This window comes from Cnephaeus nilssonii (assembly GCF_951640355.1).
Source record: "Cnephaeus nilssonii genome assembly, chromosome: 5".
NCBI classification, from domain to species: Eukaryota; Metazoa; Chordata; class Mammalia; order Chiroptera; family Vespertilionidae; genus Cnephaeus; species Cnephaeus nilssonii.
The window spans coordinates 78620844-78639537 of NC_137076.1; the positions used below are offsets into that span (position 1 = coordinate 78620844).

The 18694-nt window shown below is 37.5% G+C and overlaps 1 protein-coding gene across 4 annotated transcripts in view; it reads left to right on the plus strand.

Annotated features, from left to right (window-relative positions):
- The window catches only part of PKD2L2 (polycystin 2 like 2, transient receptor potential cation channel), a gene marked incomplete at its 5' end in the record, with an annotated part of 32258 nt that overhangs the window by 4016 nt on the left and 9548 nt on the right, over positions 1 to 18694 (plus strand). For 2 of the 4 annotated variants that reach the window (XM_079771233.1, XM_079771232.1), the window contains 8 exons: positions 653 to 909; positions 2931 to 3152; positions 6268 to 6496; positions 7828 to 7998; positions 8290 to 8471; positions 15668 to 15788; positions 16160 to 16261; positions 18523 to 18587. In XM_079771233.1, coding sequence (XP_079627359.1) covers positions 653 to 909; positions 2931 to 3152; positions 6268 to 6496; positions 7828 to 7998; positions 8290 to 8471; positions 15668 to 15788; positions 16160 to 16261; positions 18523 to 18587 — 1349 coding nt within the window. The remainder of the gene's footprint in view (positions 1 to 652; positions 910 to 2930; positions 3153 to 6267; positions 6497 to 7827; positions 7999 to 8289; positions 8472 to 15667; positions 15789 to 16159; positions 16262 to 18522; positions 18588 to 18694) is intronic. The other 2 variants (XM_079771234.1, XM_079771235.1) reach the window with 2 other exon arrangements.

Sequence of the window (18694 nt, forward strand, 5' to 3'; positions counted from 1 at the left end):
TCAAGAGGTGATGACTATTCAGTTGAGTTTTAAAGGATTAGTAACAGAAGGACATTCTAGGAAGAATAAGCAATATGTTCTATAATTCTACATATGGGGCTATATTTGACATTATAGGCATACTAGAGGCCCGGTGCACAAAATTCGTGTACTCAGGGAGGTGCCTCAGACCAGCCTGTGCTCTGTCCCAGTCCGGGAGCCCTCGAGGGATGTCTGACTGCTGGCTCACCAGCCATGAGCCCGGCTTCTAGCTGAGCGGCGCTCCCACTGTGGGAGTGTATTGACCACCAGGGGCAGCTCCTATGCTGAGCATCTGCCCCCTGGTGGTCAGAGCACATCATTGCAACCGGTCATTTGGCCATTTGGTCTATTTGCATATTAGCCTTTTATTATATAGGATAGAAGATGATGTAGAAAAGGCCAAACTATGAATTAGGTCAAATCATGAAAGCCATGCTAGGAATTTGGAACTTATCAAAGAAACAAGGTCATCATTATCATTAATATTAATGTTGGCTTGGTCAATAATTTATATACTCATCTTCAAAATCACTGATTTTTATATTCTTATGGATAACATTATGAATGTAGAGTCTGTTATACAGTTGACATGAAAATACTTTCCCCATAACATTTATTTTTCCATGTGAAGTTTATGGAAGGACCCCTTTTGGAAGGTCTATACTGGGACTCATGGTACAATAACAGCCAGTTGTATAATTCAAAGAACAGCAGTCGCATCTACTCTGAGAACATACTCTTAGGAGTCCCCAGAGTCCGTCAACTAAAAGTCCGAAACAACACATGCAAGGTCTATTCATCCCTTCAGTTTCTGATGAGTGAATGTTATGCCAAATACACTTCTGAAAATGAAGACATATCTGATTTTGGCCTTAAAGATGATACTGAGTAAGTAGCATAAAATTACCCGTAACATTTTCTAGCAGCTTACCATTATATCTTTAAACAATTGTGAAAATATGTGTATTTTCCAAATAATACCAACAGGGGTCTTGTTCCAATAATAGTATCAAAGGACAACTCAACGATGCAGTGTCTAAAAAAAGAAAGAGTTGAACCTGTTATTTTTTTGTCTGCCAAATGGTATATGAAGTGCTAACTCATTGGACACAAGGCAAAGTGTCCATTTTTGCTCTTACAAGACTCAATGAGCTCTTCTGGCTCTGGCCAAACTCACTTCAAACACATCCCAAATGCTTCTTGGGATCCCTACGGAGTATCCTAGTTGTCCTGGGCAACTTTCCTTCTTTCTCACTGCAGCTTACTTCAGTGATGTCTCTATTGTTGCTAACATTAAAAAGGGGCAGTTATGCTCTACAGGCACTGCATCTGCTGATGCCTGCCAAAGATGTTATGACCATTGTTCTTAAAAATGGATGGTGTAGACTCCTGTCTATATATAAAAAATGTGTGCCCTAGCTGGTTTGGCTCAGTGAATAGAGCGTTGGCCTGTGGACCAAAAGGTCCCGGGTTCAATTCCAATCAAGGGCACGCACCTTGGTTGCAGGCTCCTCCCCGACCCAGGCCCTGGTTTCTCTGTCCCTCTCTTCCACTCTCTCTAAAACTCAATGGACAAATATGCTCAGGAGAGGATTAAAAAAACAACAATAACCCAAAACCACTGATACTACCTCCCTTTAGCACAGAAGCTGCTGGCATCATTGCTTTTAGGGTCCTATGAAAATTTTAGGGGGCAGATAATCTTTTCTATGGAATTTTCATTAAATATGAGTATTTTCTTCTTAGTGGTGTCATTTTTTTTATCCCCCTATAAACAAACATCCTACCTAATAAAATGGTAATATGTAAATTACCATCACTCCGCTACGCCCACGATTGGGCCAGAGGGAGGCGCAGGGGGCGGGACTCGGGGTGGCCGGGGTAGCCGATTGGGCTGGCAGGACACTGCGCTCGCGTCACCAGTGGTGGCGCGAGCTCAGCGTCTGCGCCATGGCTGTGCTCCGGCACAGAAGGGGCCTCTGGGGCAGCGAGCTCACGTCCCGCTGCAGACCATCAAAAGCGTGGGAGCTGGGTGCCTGTCCACTCCGGCACAGGCCTTTTGGAAGCCTCCGCTGCGCCAGAGGCTTCTGAAAGGCCTGGTGCACCAGCGGACAGGCACCCAGCTCCCCTGCGATCGAAAGCGAAAGCGTGTAGGGGACCCTACACGTGCATGATTCAATCATGCACTGGGCCTCTAGTAGTATCATAAATAGAAATACAATTTAAGTGGTACATTTTTGGATAATCGTCCCAATCTATTTTGGGTAGATAGAATGACTAAAATGAGGAATCGAGGCTTTTTTTTTTTTTTAATATTTTACAATTAAGTTAAAAGAAAAAATGGAAACGAAATTTAGTTACACACATTTTACTTTGATTTATGTAATTTCATTAAAATCACATACCTATAAACAATATTTACATTATAACAAAGGTCTATGTACTGGGTATTTTATAAATGGCATATGACCTTTAGAAAACAGACTATGAAGCACCTTTTTTCCCCATGCTGAGACAGACATTTCTGAATCAAAACCTTTGGTATTCTTGTTCTAGTCAAAGACTTAAGATCTAATAAAACAACAGAGACAATATGTTAAAGAACAAAGTCAGTCATTATTTTCTAATGTTTAAGCTCCCTGAGGCAAAAAATAGATTTAATTTTTTTTTCTTATATGTAGTCCAGTGTCTTGTCCACAATAAGCATTAAAAAACGAAAACATATTCAATATTAATTCTTCTAACTTCATCCTCAACTCATTGTTTTGCTTCAAAATTACTATAATACTTATGAACTTAGTACTATTCTTTTAACAACTACTTCTGAACCAAAGTTTAGCTGAAATTCTTAGAATGCTTCCAATTCAGGTCCTTCTCATCTCTCCACTATTCTTTTTTATATCTAACAGATGGAAGTATTCTACTCCTAGTATCAACTCCCCTTGGCACTGGGGATTTGTTGGTGTTTACAGAAATGGGGGATATATTTTCACTTTATCAAAATCAAAATCTGAAGCCAAAAACAAGTTCATTAACCTTCAACTGAACAACTGGATCACAAGAGGGACTAGAGTTATTTTTATTGACTTTACGTTATACAATGCTAATGTAAACCTGTTTTGCATCATCAGGTGAGTGATTCAAAACCTATTTGTTAAGAAATTTAAAAAGCATCCAGAGCCCTGGCCAGGTGGCTCAGTTGTTTGGATCATGGTCCCATGTACCGAAAGGTTGCAGGTTTGATTCCCAGTTGGCATGTACAGGAGGCAATCAATCAATGTTTCTCTCTTAAAAAATAAAATAAAATAAACGAAAAACATCCAGAACTCTTATTAGGGTTTCCAGTTTTTGCATGTCTGTACTGAGATTAAAATTATAAGCTTAAAAATATAACGTCATTCTGCTAATAATGAAAAAGAAGGTAAAGCAACATCATATTATTTCATTATTTGAGAATATATTCAAGAACTTGGAGAATTACATACAATATGTTGGTTTTATATTACTAAAGGATATATAATTTTATTGTCATCCTGCAATTGCAGAGGTCTAACATTTAGTCTTGATGATTTCTTCTTCTATTCCAGTCATTCAAATCTGTTGATTTCCTTTCAGAATGAGACTCTTTATTAAGTTATAAATTTTTGTCTCAAAAAATGAGGCATTTTTTATTTTAAACAATATATAACAGTACTCTGCATCCTAGACATGATTAGAGTTTGTGGTGATTTGCAAAAATTGCCCCAAATCTTCACATCTTTGCTATGTAACTTTGCAAGTGCCTTCCCACCCAGAGCAGGGTGCACTGCCCCAGCCCTTGGTGCTTAGATTCAATCATGTGATTTGTTTTGATCAATGGAAAATTAGCAGATATGATACAAGCAGAAGCTTGAAATGAGTTTGTACATTAAAATTTGCTCTCTTGCCTGGCTGGTAGGTCAGTTGGTTAGAGTGTCCTTCTGATATGCCAAGGTTGTGGGATGGGTTCCTAATCAGGGCACATAAAAGAATCAACCAATCAATGCATAAATAAGTAGAACAACAAATCTCCTTCTCTCTCTCTCTCTCTCTCTCTCTCTCTCTCTCTCTCTCTCTCTCTTTCTCCCTCCCTCCCTCCCTCCCTCTCTCCCGCTCTCCCTCTCTCCCTCTCTCCCTCTCTCCCCCTCTCCCTCTCCCTCTCCCTCTCCCTCTCCAAACAAAAAGTAATTTTAAAAAATGTAACACTTGCTCTTTTGCATCTCTGCCATTGCATGAGAAGGACATGCCTGTGCTAACTTGTTACCCACAAAGAGGAAGAGAGACATCCTCTCATGCAGAAAAAGAGGACAAGAAGTAAGAGGGGGAGGGGGAGAAGGAAGAGAGCCAACCAAAGAGAAAAAATTCTTTCAATTAGTCCAATTACCTTAGGTCATCTGCCTAACCTGGACCTGCTCATTGGTTTAGGCCTGAGTTCTAGAATCAAACATTGGCAAAGTAAATAGGATTACCATGACTGGATCTGTCTGAGGATTGAATCAGTTTCCTCTAAGTGATCTGGGAATGAGTGAACCACTTTTCCCTCATAAACCTTACAATTTTACTCCAAATGGAATAGGAATTAGTGTTTACTCTGATTAGGGGATTTTGCCCTTGTGCAATAGTTACAGTGAAACACAATCATGGCCTTTAAAATTTGTAAAAATGAATAAAACAAGTGAATTACCTTAAGCAGCCAATGGATAGTATACCTATTATTTTATAGTTCTTCTCTTTAAGGAATCAGAGTTGTTGGTTTTTTTTTTTAAAAAATGTGTATGTCTTTTTTAGAGAGTGAGGAAGGAAGAGGAAGAGAGAAATAAAAACATCAATGAGAGAGTAACATCAATAGGCTGCCTCCAGCAGGACCACTACTGGGCATCGAGCCCACAACCTGGGCATGTGCCCTGACCAGGAATACAACCGGATGACAACCAACCAAGCCACACGAGCTGATCAAGGAATCAAGAGCTTTTTATCAACATTGTTCACCCTTCCTACTAGTCCTTATCAGGATAAAGTGAAGAATACAAATCACTTCTATGTCCTAATAAGAGTAGAAACATTGGGGTAATTGCCTTAAAGGCATATGAAGAACTCTGTAATACTAGATTAAATCCAGATTTCCTTTCTCTAGGTTTTATGCTTATTCCTTGTTACCTTTTAAAATGTTATTTTTTTAAAACCAGCAGATTTTGAAACTTTTATCTGGTAGCATATCTAATCAGTAGTTGTGAGTAAGTATGTTGCTTTCACTAAGACCTCATCTACTTGTTTTCCTTTTTGTACACTGTATCTGGGAAAGTAAATGCGGTCCTTTTTCTCTCTTTTTGCTTCTCTGTTTACACTTCAGATCAAAATATTGAGTTTCTTTGACTGCATTCACTTATCCAACATTGCACATCTACCATATGCGAAGTGAAACCAATAGTTCTCCTTTCCACTTGTTAACTGGCTATTTTGTTTTTGTTCTTGTTTTGGCAGCATCTTATTCCAGTACCAATAAGATATGATTTCTTTAGGTAGAAATAATTACTTTGTGACATGGTGATAGAGATGCTTGTCCTTAAAGTACTGCCAATTCTTAATTATCTGAAGTTGTGGAGAACATTAGAAGTACTGTGAACAACCTCAAAATCTTATTATACTTAGTGATGGAATTCATTTTAATACTTATATTTACATATAGATCTTCATATCCAACATCAGTGCCGAAAGTAAACATACACTTGCTTTAGTAGAATATGTGATCTTGACATTTAGAAACAAGAACTATCTCTGATAAGGTAAAGAAAGAGAGTGTATTTCCCTTCTCTGAAGTATTCAAGAATTACGTATTTTGGGGTGAGTCCTGACTAATAATAGTAACTAACAGTATAGCATATTCTTGAACATCATCTCATTCTCCTGTAGAGATAAATTAGTATTCCCAGTTATGAACAAACAATCTAAACGTAGCATAGAATGAATGTCTGGCTAAAATCACATCTCATTTTCTTATTTATCTTGGTCTTTGACTATTGGAAATATGCAAAGTACATAAAGAGTACAGTCATTAAAAAAATAAGTAAATCCACTAGAAATTTTTCCAATTGAACCCATGACCTCAAGAAAACATATTTTGTATAAAATAATTGGTTATTAAATTACACATCAGCACTGATTAGAACTTTCACATTGAATTATGTACTGAAATATAAATGCCTGAAATGCACAAATCTAATTTTACAGGTTGGTGGCAGAATTCCCTGCAACTGGAGGAATACTTACTTCATGGCAGATTTACTCAGTGAAATTCCTCATATATGTTAGCTACTATGATTATTTTATTGCTTTCTGTGAAATCACATTTTTAATTTTGTTTACTGTCTTCATAATACAAGAAGGCAAAAAAATGAAAGAATTTAAGTTTGCCTATTTCAAACGTATTTGGAACTGGCTAGAATTACTACTTTTGGTGGTAAGTATTTATTCAAATGTATGGTTGAAGGAATTCACATATGAACCCATCAATAAGAGGTACAAAAAGCAGAAATTTTTATTCATCGGGACTTACTTTAAAAGCTTCAAATATCAAATCATAAAATGAACTGTTATAGTACATACTGATGGTGTGCTTCCAAAAGGGAAAAGTCTTTCCCCCCCCCCCCCCCCGGTTTGATTCTTGGCAGGACCAGGGTAAACCTAGAGGAATAGGTAATTCCATAGGTATTATGATTTAATGTGCACAATAGGTCTCACCTACCCCCACTCAAAAATCTATTCTTTACAATCATGTTGAAAATCATGGATCTTTTCTCTGTTGCCTAAATCTGCTTTCCTCCTCACACTGAATTTTGAAAGAATAGCTAAAAGACAAGCCTACACAAAATGCTGAAGCGGGAGGAGGTTTGAACAGCCAGAGGGTAGCTTGTGGGCACAGAGGACACCAGTATGCAGAAACAGTCTCTGAAAGAAACTCCAAAGACTGCCAGTCCTGGTCACTAGAACATAATAAAATAAACAGAGGTGTAGGCAGGGAGTGACAAATGGTGAGAGCATGGTTTAGGAACAATGAACAAACACTTCTGGTGCATACAAGCTGATCTTTCACCCATATTGGCCAAGTTAATAGATAAGCCTTGCTTCCCAAAACCAGATTGAAAGTTTTATCGGAGTCAGAAAGTGTGCCATCTTCCTTTCTATACCCCCAATAATGTTTAACATATGCCAGGCATAGTGTTAAATGTCTAATGATTTGACTATTTCAGGCAAGGGTAATCAAAAGGAAATTTTCATGACAGCTATAAAGCTCTGATATCTAGTCCTGAAATCTTCTAAAGAAGTTGCTAAGAAAAATAAATAAATAAAAACACACAAAAAAATAAAATAAAATAAAGAAGTTGCTAAAGGGTTCCAATGGGGCTTCTTTTTTAAAAAAAAAAAAAACTGTAAAATTTTGTCCTTGAAGTGTTATATGGTGGAAATATAAAACTTTTAGGGATCATGTGGTAACATGGAGCAGAAATCCTTACAGCCTAGTCAGAATTTTTAGGCATTGTATATATTTGTGTTTTAGGACTCAAACAAGCAGGGAGATAGATTAGGATGGTCAGATTGATCAATATTTTTCTACATTTATGATGATTAAGTTCTATAAATTGAGGCTTACTTCCACTTACTAAAACCCTACATTTTATCTCTCCCTCCCTTTTGTTGAACTTTTGATTAAGTTTTTCATGTGCTTCTTCATAGACTGCAGGAGATTTAGAATAGCCTCTAATTTAACCCTTCTTTTTTTCCCCCATATAGTTGTGTGTTTTTACAATTTTCTTCAACTTATACTGTAAAATACAAATTTTTCTCTTACTTGAACAGCTGTTAAAACGTACTGAACAATATTCAGACTTCTATTTGCTCGCACACTGGCGCATTTTTTACAACAATATACTTGCTATTACCATCTTTTTTGCATGGATAAAGGTATTTATATTTTATTATATTAGATACAACAGAATAGATATAATATTTTTATATTAGATATCAAAATGGGAACTTAAACTACAAAGCATGAAAAAATAAAAGGATATTCTTAACTATAAAATAAATAATTTTAAAAGTAGTTTGGCCATGTAATGATTGCTGACACATCCTTAAATACCCCTGACTATCATTAAGCACCTCTTTGAAATTAAAGCAGATTTCTTCTGAAGTTAACTTATTTTAAGTAATTATCTTTAATATTCTATTTCAATTAATTTTGTTCTTTTTCAGATATTCAAATTCATAAGCTTTAATAACACAATGTCTCAGCTGTCATCAACCTTATCCTGCTGTATCAAAGACATAGTAGGATTTGCCATCATGTTTTTTATAATACTCTTTGCTTATGCCCAGTTAGGATTTCTTATTTTTGGATCACAGGTTGACGACTTTTCTACTTTTCAAAATTCCATGTAAGCTCTTTGTATAAATGTAATTATATTTTCCAGTTTATAGCAAAAAAATCACAGAAAGATCTATGTTAAGTAGTAACATAAAAGCTTTAATAACTTTAAACTTGGTTTTATATTTTCACTATTAGCTAAGTATGTCATACTCAAAGTATGGTTAGGCATTGAAAGATCCAAATGGATGTTGATATCAGTTTTTTTAAGAGTTACTAGGTAAAGTTGGAAAAATAATTTTCATTTCTCACTAGAAGTGAAAATTTTATCTAAGATAAAAGAAATTGGCTCCATGTCTCTGAGCAAAGGAAATCGTGTTTTCTTTAGAGGTCTCCATCTTTAGAATCCTTTTATTGATGTTGGCCTGATTGCCCTTTGCTGCTCTGGTAAAACTGTGTTTTAAAAAAATAATAATAATTAATTAAAATAGCTTTATACATATAAAGCAATCAGCAGGCAACAAACTTATAAAACTAATTAGAATCCCTAAAAAAGTATTCAGGCTTTCCTTTAAAAGTGAATAATTTTAATAAATTTACTCCCCTTTTCAAGTAGGTAAAGCAAGCTCTGTCTGTAGAAGTAACTATGATATTCTAAAATATCAATTCTCAAAACACACCCTGTGGACTCTAGACCAAGATTGTCTGGGGGAAAATGGCCTCAGATTTAAGTAAGATTGGGAAATTTTGCAGTGCATAATAATATATGGCTGTTAGAAAAAAAACACAATAACTTTCTTAACTTTAGTTAAGAACATATTTGTCCTTGACCCTTTTTGTTGATTTTGGGGACATCTGGTCTAAAAAAAATAGACCTCTTTTGCCCTCTTTTCACCATCCACATATAAAGAATTGAAGTACCAATGTTATAAAATGTAATGACATTTTTCTGAAATAAACCTTTACTAAATCAGTAGTGGGAAGAGTAGACTAGGAACCAAGAGGATTTAACTCTACTTTTCCAATTCTGCCATTTGCTATTTAACATTTCTAGACCCTAATTTCTTTATCTATAAATGAAGGGAATGAACTAAATCACTTCCAAAGGTCCTCAACTTTAAACAACCTATAATTTAAGAAGTCTAATTAGCTGAAACCGGTTTGGCTCAGTGGATAGAGCATTGGCCTGCAGACTGAAAGGTCTCAGGTTTGATTCCGGTCAAGGGCATGTACCTTGGTTGCGGGCACATCCCCAGAGGGGGGTGTGCAAGAGGCAGCTGATCAATGTTTCTAACTCTCTATCCCTCTCTCTTCCTCTCTGTAAAAAATCAATAAAATATATTTTTTTTTTAAAAAAAGAAGTCTAATTAGCCTGACCAGTGTGGCTCAGTGGTTGAGCGTCAATCCATGAACCAGGAGATCAAGGTTTTATTCCCTGTCAGGGCAAATGCCTGGGTTGTGGGCTTGATCATCAGTAGGGGGGCATGCAGGAGGCAGCTGATTGATGATTCTCTCTCACCACTGATGTTTCTATCTCTCTCTCCCTCCCCCTTCATTTCTCTGAAATCAATAAAACATTACAAAAAAACCTTTTAAAATGTCTAATTAGCCAAAACCGGTTTGGCTCAGTGGATAGAGCGCCAGTCTGTGGACTCAAGGGTCCCAGGTTCGATTCTGGTCAAGGGCACGAACCTTGGTTGCGGGCACATCCCCAGTAGGGGGTGTGCAGGAGGCAGCTGGTCGATGTTTCTCTCTCATTGATGTTTCTAACTCTCTATCCCTCTCCCTTCCTCTCTGTGAAAAATCAATAAAATATATTAAAAATAATAATAAAAATAATAATAATAAATAAATAAATAATTTTTAAAAAATGTCTAATTAGCTTATCCTGAGTAAAGAATATTTGCAGTTTCAACAACTTTTTGGTCATTTTCTAGTATATTAATTCAAGTGTTACTTAAAACGTAGCTGTATTAGATATTGAATATAAATGTAGTACTTTACAGAACCTCAGACATTTGTCTTACCTTGGTTAGTAGGAAAATTGGAAGTATAAGCCACAAGATAAATAAGTAGAGAACTCTGTAATGGATTGAGGGTATTTTTGTGCTTGGTAATGATGTCCTAGATTATTCAGATCAACCTCCTCTGCAGGCCAATTGAAAAAGCTGGAAAACATTGAAATTCTATAGAACTAACAAAAAAGTGAGTAATAACTGGGCCACAATCTGATGGCAAGAATCCAGAGAAGCCCAGCAGCCAACGTTACTTTTGCCCTGAAGGGCTTTTTTTTAAGTCAGTAAGAATTTTTTTTATTGTGGTAAACTACACATAAATGTATCATCTTAACCATTTCTTAGGGTACAGTTCAGTGATATTAAGCATATTTATATTGTGCAACCATCACCATTCATCTCCGGAACTCTTCTTAATTTTGCAAAACTGAAACTCTATACCCAGTAAAAAAGAACTCTTCATCTCCCTGCTTATCCCAGACCCTGGCAACCACCGTTCTACTTTTTGTCCCTGTGATTTTGATTACTCTAGGCACCTAGAGAATCATACAGCATTTGTCCTTTTGTGACTGATTTATTCCACTTTAGCATAATGTCTTCAAGATTTAACCGTGTTGTAGAATATGTCAGAATTTCCTTCCTTTTTTAGGCTGAATAATAGTCCATATGTCTATACCATATTTTGCTCATCCATTTATCTGTCAGTGTGTTGCCTCCATATTTTAATTATTGAGCACATGGATGTACAAATATCTCCCTGAGGCTCTTTTAATTATTTTGGGTATATACCCATAGATGAAAGTGCCAGATCATATAGTAATTCTATTTTGAATTTTTTCTTTGTTCGTTTGTTAATCCTCACCCAAGAATGTTTTTCCATTGATTTTTAGGGAGAGTGGAAGAGAGGGAAAGACAGAGAGAAATATCGATGTGAGAGAAATACATTGATTGGTTGCTTCCTGCACAAGCCCCAACCAAGGTCCAGGCTGGAGAGGAGCCGAAACCAAGGTACATGCCCTTGACCAGAATCGAACCTGGGACCCTTTGGTCCACAGGCCGACACTCTATCCACTGAGCAAAACCAGCTAAGGTATATTTTGAATTTTTTTAGGAACTGCCAAACTTTTCCACAGTGGCTATATGATTTGGCATCCCCACTAGCAGTGCACAAGGGTTTCAACTTCACATCCTTGTCAATACTTTTTATTTTCCAGTTTTTTTTTTTAGTAGCTATCCTAATGGGTATGAGATATTTTATTGTGGTTTTGATTTGCATTTCCCTAATTAGTGATAGTGAGCATCTTTTCATATGCTTATGCATATGTTGGCTCACTTGATGGTCCCAAAGTCTCTTAGCTCTGCTTACTTTTCTTCAATCTTTTTTTTTTTTTCTGTTCCTCAGACTCGATAATTACCGTATTTTCTGGCGTATAAGACGACTGGGCGTATAAGATTTTCCTGGGTTAAAAAGTCATCTTATACGCCGGAAAATACGGTAGTCCAATATATCTAATCCATTATATCTAATCCCATTAATATAGTCCAATATACCATTTTTTCCGGCGTATAAGACAACTTTTTAACCCAGGAAAATCTTATACGCCCAGTCGTCTTATACGCCGGAAAATACGTTATCTTCAAATTCACTGATTTTTTTCCTTCTGTTTGTTCAAATCTGCTTTTGAATTCCTCTAGTGAAAAAAATATCTTTTTTGGTGAATTTATATTTCAGTTATTGTACCTTTAGCTCTATAATGTTTTAGTTTTTCTTTTTATTGATATTTCCACTTTATTCATATGTCATTTTCTTTACTTTCTCCATGTCTTCTTAGTTCTTTGAACATCTTTAAGATGGTTGTTTTAAAGCCTTTGTCTAGCAGGCCTGCCATCTGATCTTTGTCTAAAATCATTTCTGTTGGTTTATTTCTTTTTTTTTTTAATATATTTTATTGACTTTTTACAGAGAGGAAAGGAGAGGGACAGAGAGCTAGAAACATCGATGAGAGAGAAACATCGACCAGCTGCCTCCTGCACACCCCCTACCGGGGATGTGCCCGCAACCAATGTACATGCCCTTGACCAGAATCGAACCTGGGACCCTTCAGTCCGCAGACCGACGCTCTATCCACTGAGCCAAACCGGTTTTGGCCTGTTGGTTTATTTCTTTCCTTTTAATGGGCCTTACTATATCTTTATGTCTTGTCATTTTGTTGTTGTTGAAAACTGGACATTTGAATGTAACAATGGTAACTCTGTAAATTAGATTCTTTCCCTTCCACAGGGTTTGCTGGTTTGTTGTTATTGCAGGCTGTCTCCATACTAAGTAACAGCCTAAGATGTAAACTTAACCGCGGCTCACGAGCCACAGGCAGCTCTTTGGCCCTTTGAGTGTGGCTCTTCCACAAAATACCACGGCCTGGGCGAGTCTATTTTGAAGAAGTGGCATTAGAAGAAATTTAAGTTTAAAAAATTTGGCTCTCAAAAGAAATTTCAATCGTTGTACTGTTGATATTTGGCTCTGTTGACTAATGAGTTTGCTGACCACTGCCCTAGGGCATGCATGGTGAATTTCTAATTTCCTCCATATATGCAGTTGGTTTTGAATACCATCCTAGTCTATAGTATCTCCCAAAAGGGGAAAAAGAGAAAAATGAAGGAGGAGGAAGGGCACTAGCCCTTTAAATTCCAAGGACATTGCTTCAGCCGCGGGGAGAGGGAGCTTATAACAAAGATGTGGAGAACACCTTGCCTCTGTGTCTGCACCTCTGTGATCAGAAGCAGCGATCAGAACACAAACCCCTGATGTTTGGAGAACAGGGTCCTTATTGCCCATCCTGACTCCCACAAGCTGTGTGTAAACTATTCCAGGAATACATGCACAGCTGTATGCCATGGGATGGAAGGTGGGAGATGAGTAGCTACTGCCAAACTAAAAATTGGAATTGACCAAAACTGTCTGAGCCTTTCCTTGGAAGTTGCGAGCCTTCAACAGACTCCAGCATTCCAAAATAATTGTATCAGCCAGCTGCCAATGTGATTGTTGTCTAGGTGAGGAGACAGATTCCGAGTTTTTCTTACCATCTTCCAAAAATCTCCACCCTGAAGGTATTTTTGCTGATCCAGAAAAAAAAAAAAATTGAGAAACTGTTTCTGACCACCTCTTAGGAAGAAGACAAAAGACAATGCCCAGGACCTGCATGTGTGTTTGTGTTAGGGGTGTGGGGGTGGGCAAAGGAGGATTTTCAGATAACCTCTTTACAAATCAAGCAGGAAGCCTAAAGTGCTACAGCCTCAAGTTAAAAGTAAACCTCTTATTGTGACTTGAAGCCTGGGTTTAATCACCTAGGTCAGTGGTCGGCAAACTGCGGCTCGCGAGCCACATGCGGCTCTTTGGCCCCTTGAGTGTGGCTCTTCCACAAAATACCACGGCCTGGGCAAGTCTATTTTGAAGAAGTGGCATTAGAAGAAGTTTAAGCTTAAAAAATTTGGCTCTCAAAAGAAATTTCAATCGTCGTACTGTTGATATTTGGCTCTATTGACTAATGAGTTTGCCGACCAATGACCCAGGTGTCCAAGGAATCTCATATCATTTGAATTAAGATGTCCTGGGCTAGCATGTCCTAGGCAGTTTGGCTCAGTGAATAGAGTGTCCATCTGTAGACTCAAGGGTCCCGGGTTCAATTCTGGTCAAGAACACATGCCTAGGTAGTATGATCCCAGCAGGAGACAGCCAATCGATGATTCTCTCTCATCATTGATGTTTCTATGTCTCTCTCCCTTATCTCTGAAATCAATAAAAAAAACATGTTGTTGATCTTTTTTTTTTAAAGATCAAGTTAGAAATATTAAAACAGAACCTTTTATTCTCCTATCCCAAAAAGGAAAAAACATTTGATTTGTTGCGAAATTTTGGTCTCTTTGCAATTCAGCATTTCTCTTTTTACCTTGTGTAGAAGAGCATTACAAACCAGTATTAAAAGCTGGATAAATACTTTGAGCATGACTTAAGGTTTTGGGTACTAGGGATGAAATTCCTAGGACTCCAAATAGCCGATTTCTTTGAAAGCATTTTCTTCCTTCTTGGTAGATAGCCCTATGCTCCTTTATGTGATTGGCTAAAGCAACAGGGAATAAGGAGCACTCTCCCTTTTGACTGACTGGCCAATCATGCAAAGTGTCTACATACTTTCAAAAATCCCTTCCCAGATTCCCCCTTAAAATAAGGAACTCACATAACATACTCCTGATGTGTCTGGCAATGCCACTGCAAATTAATGATGAGAATAATAAGACCTCAGATTAAGAAATTCTAATTCTACATCTAGAGCTATGCTCATTCCAAGCCTCAATTTCTTAATTTTCCATCTTTAAAATTAAGTGCTCGCTTCGGCAGCACATGTACTAAAATTGGAATGATACAGAGAAGATTATCAGACTGTCAAACCTCAGAGGGAAGGTAGGGGAGGGGGGGGTAAGGGGGAGAGATTGACCAAAGGACTTGTATGCATGCATATAAGCCTAACCAATGGACACAGACAACAGGGGGGTGAGGGCATGAGTGGAGGGGGGGTGTTGGGGGGGATTATGGGGGGATGAGGACACATATGTAATACCTTAATCAATAAAGAAATTAAAAAATAAATATAAAATTAAGAAATTGAAGATTTTAAAAATATTTCAAATGCTATTTCACATCAAAACCAAGTTTTTATTGTTATTGAAGAGAATAAAATAAACCTCAGGATCATGTTTGAGACTTAGCATGTGACTAATTATTGGCTCTTTATTTTAAAAGAAGAGCAAAAATTAAACATATCATTGATATTAGAAGACATTTTAGGGTTCTTGGGTCTAGGTACAAGTTGAAAATCACTTGAACAAAGTGAAAGTATTCTAAGCTTTAGAAAGGCATAGGAATAGCTAAGGAGGCCACTGTGAAGATAGTTGGTAAAAAGGTAGCCCAAGGTTCAAATCTTGCAGGTAAACATTGGGTTGACATTAGTTAAATAAATTGAAGCCCAACATTTCCTGGACTACTTGTTCAGCTATTGAGGTACCTCAAGTCTTGCCTTCAGGGGAATTTTCTACATTCAGTTTTATAGAACTCCGTGCTGTAACATAGCTAAAGCCATACAGCATATGCCATACACAGCTAAACACTTTGCTAGACACATTGGTAACCCGCATCAGTTGTCATGCATGTATGACAGGATATAATATTGTCTAATCTTTTTCTTTCTTCTCATCAAAGATTTACACAGTTTCGAATTATTCTTGGGGATTTTAATTTTGCTGCTATTCAGCAAGACAATCCTATCTTGGGACCCATTTACTTCATCACCTTCATCTTTTTCATATTCTTTGTCCTGCTGGTAAGAATGATCATATGTTTCCTTTTTTGCATACATATTTTAGAGTGAGAAATGAAATGAACAACTTAGAAGAAATTATAGTATCACTGTTTAGCTGTCAGAACACTTCACATTGACTAATGCATATATATAAGTAACCACTCATATGCACTATTTTAAATTTTATTTTCCATAAACATGTCTGCCTAGGTCCACAAACTACACATTACCCAGTCTGCTATATTTTAGTCTTCAGAGCAATTTCTCTATTACTGACCATATGAGTTACTTTTTAAATTTAAATCTAATTTTACAAATCCCAACACTTACCAAAATCACTAACATTTAAACTAAATTTTATTGAAATAATTTATTTGAATCTTTCTCTCCAGAACATGTTCTTGGCAATAATTAATTATACCTATTCGGAAGTGCAAGATGATTATTCAATAGGCAGAAGATCATCTTTTAAACTTGGTGAAATGATTAAGAAGGTATGTCAAATTATTTTCCTAATTAGAATTCTAAGACAAATGTTGTTCAGTTTATACACTTATAGTTTGAGTAACACTTAAACCCAAAAGTGGGTTTCTGGTTCTGGTGTGTTTTTGAGGGGAGTGTGTGTGTTTTTTTGTTTGGCCCAGTGATAATCATTTTTGTATTATTTCACTACCAGGGCAGTGAAATAAACTCTCTGGCTTTTTAAAAAAGCATGACCAAAATTATTTCAGAGTTTAATGTATCAAATAGTAATTGGGCTATTTACTAAATGCAAAGCACTGAATAAACTTTTCTCTCCATAAGTTTTCCATTTAGATGCCGGCTAATTTCTATAAACAATCTAAACTCAGAATCCCATGTGTATTATATTCCTCACTTTCCCATTTCCATTAATGACAACACTCTTCTCAGTTACCCCAGGCTCAAATACCTTGGACTTATTTCCTTGTCCCGTATACGATCTGCTGCCAAGGTTTGTCTAAAGTTTTTGCTCATGTGTGTGGAACTCAAGGATACTCTTAATTCTGTCACCACTTTATCGGGGCCCTCAGTACTTTTCACCCAGCCTTTTGTACAGTAACATCTTACCTGCTCTAGCCTCTTGCCTGTGCCAGGCCAGCTCCGAGCATATCATTTCTCTGCTCAAAACTCTTCAGTTCCCCTGGGCCTATCAAAATAAGTTCAAATTCTTACTCTTCTTGTTGTAATTAACCTTCACCCAAGAATATTTTCCCACTGATTTTTAGAGAGAGTGAAAGAAATGGAGACACCGAGAAACATCAATGTGAGAGAGAAATCGACTGGTTGCTTCCCACATGCGCCCTGACCTGGCAGTGATCGAGCCTGCAACCCAGGTATCTGCCCCTGACCAGAACCAAATCTGCGACTGCTTCAGTCCGCAGGCCGAAGCTCTAGCCACTGAACCAAAGGGGCCAGGGCTAAGTTCAAATTCTTTACTCAAACATTCAGGGCCCTTCTAAAGTCTCACAGCCCCAAATTATCTTTCTTTACTATCATCTAACTATAGAATTTCTACCTCCTATGCCTCCATTTCCAGCATGGTAGGTCCCAGCCAATGTTGTAAGCACAGTGCTATTTACCCTGCTTCCTCTCACTCTCTCCTCTGCTCATGTCATTCTCTGACCCCAAGTATACTCCCTGTGCTCTCTGACATTCTATTCTTTCCAACAAAGGAATCTTCTCTGTCCTTCATTTCTTTTTAAAATACGTTTTTATTGATTTTTAGAGAGGGAGAGGGAAACATCAATGAGAAGCATCATTGATCGGCTGCCTCCTGCATGCCCCCCAACTGGGGATCAAGCCCACAACCTGGGCATGTACTATGACCGGGAATTGAACCATGACCTCTTGGTTCCTGGGTCGATACTCAACCACTAAGCCACACAAGCCGGGCCTTCTGTCCTTTTGACACAACCTCACTTTGGATGGTAGCAACGTCATGTGTGTACAGACCATCTTGCCTACCTCTGCTTAGTCACACCTTTAAAACACTTAACATGGAAAAGGTCCTAATAGCTGTAGGGTTAGTGGGATTTAAGAACTGTGTCCAAGAACTTACATGTAAAAGAAAACTATTAATATATCCACCAATGAACTTCGTGTGGCTTCATCATTTATCTTATGATGTTGGTTATATGCATTAAAGTGTTAACTTTTTTATTTTTTTTATTTTATTGATTTGAGAGAAGAGTGAGGGAGAGAAATATTGACCGGCTGCCTCCTGCATGCCCCCTACTGGGGATGGAGCCTGAAACCCAGGCATGTGCCCTAACCGGGAACCAAACAGGCACCTTTCTGTGCACAGGACGATGCCCAACTAACTGAGCCATACTGGCCAGGGCATGTTAACATCTTTACTGCAGTAACTGTTAATAGTACTTTATTTTTATTGTCGGCACTATTACAGATGTTCCCCTTTCCTCCCCTCTTTGCCCACCTATCGCCCAGTCCCACTGTTGTCTGTGACCATGGGCTATGCATATATGTTCTTTGTTAATAGTACTTTATAAAGAGGTTTTTTTTCAAGTGCAGGTCTGATGCCCACAGGAGAACCTTTTTCTTTGCACCAGCAGGCAGAAACCATAGTGCTGACAAACTGAAAGAAGGATAACCATAGCATTTGCCTCTACCTTTCTTTAGTGTAGCAATCCCTAGAGACAAGCATTCCATATTTCCGTTACCTGGACCAAAAATTAACAATACAGGTGTATTTTTAATTTTCAATTATATCCAGAGTTACAACAATATTCTCAAAAAACTCAAGCTAAAGAAACCTCAAGAGGATGAAGACAATAAAAGGTAAGATGATTTTAAAATTTTAATTTACCATTTAAAATCTCTATATTGTATGAGAAACTTATGAGTAAGGTTTTGATAGCAAAACCACCACCATCCAAAGTGCTGAC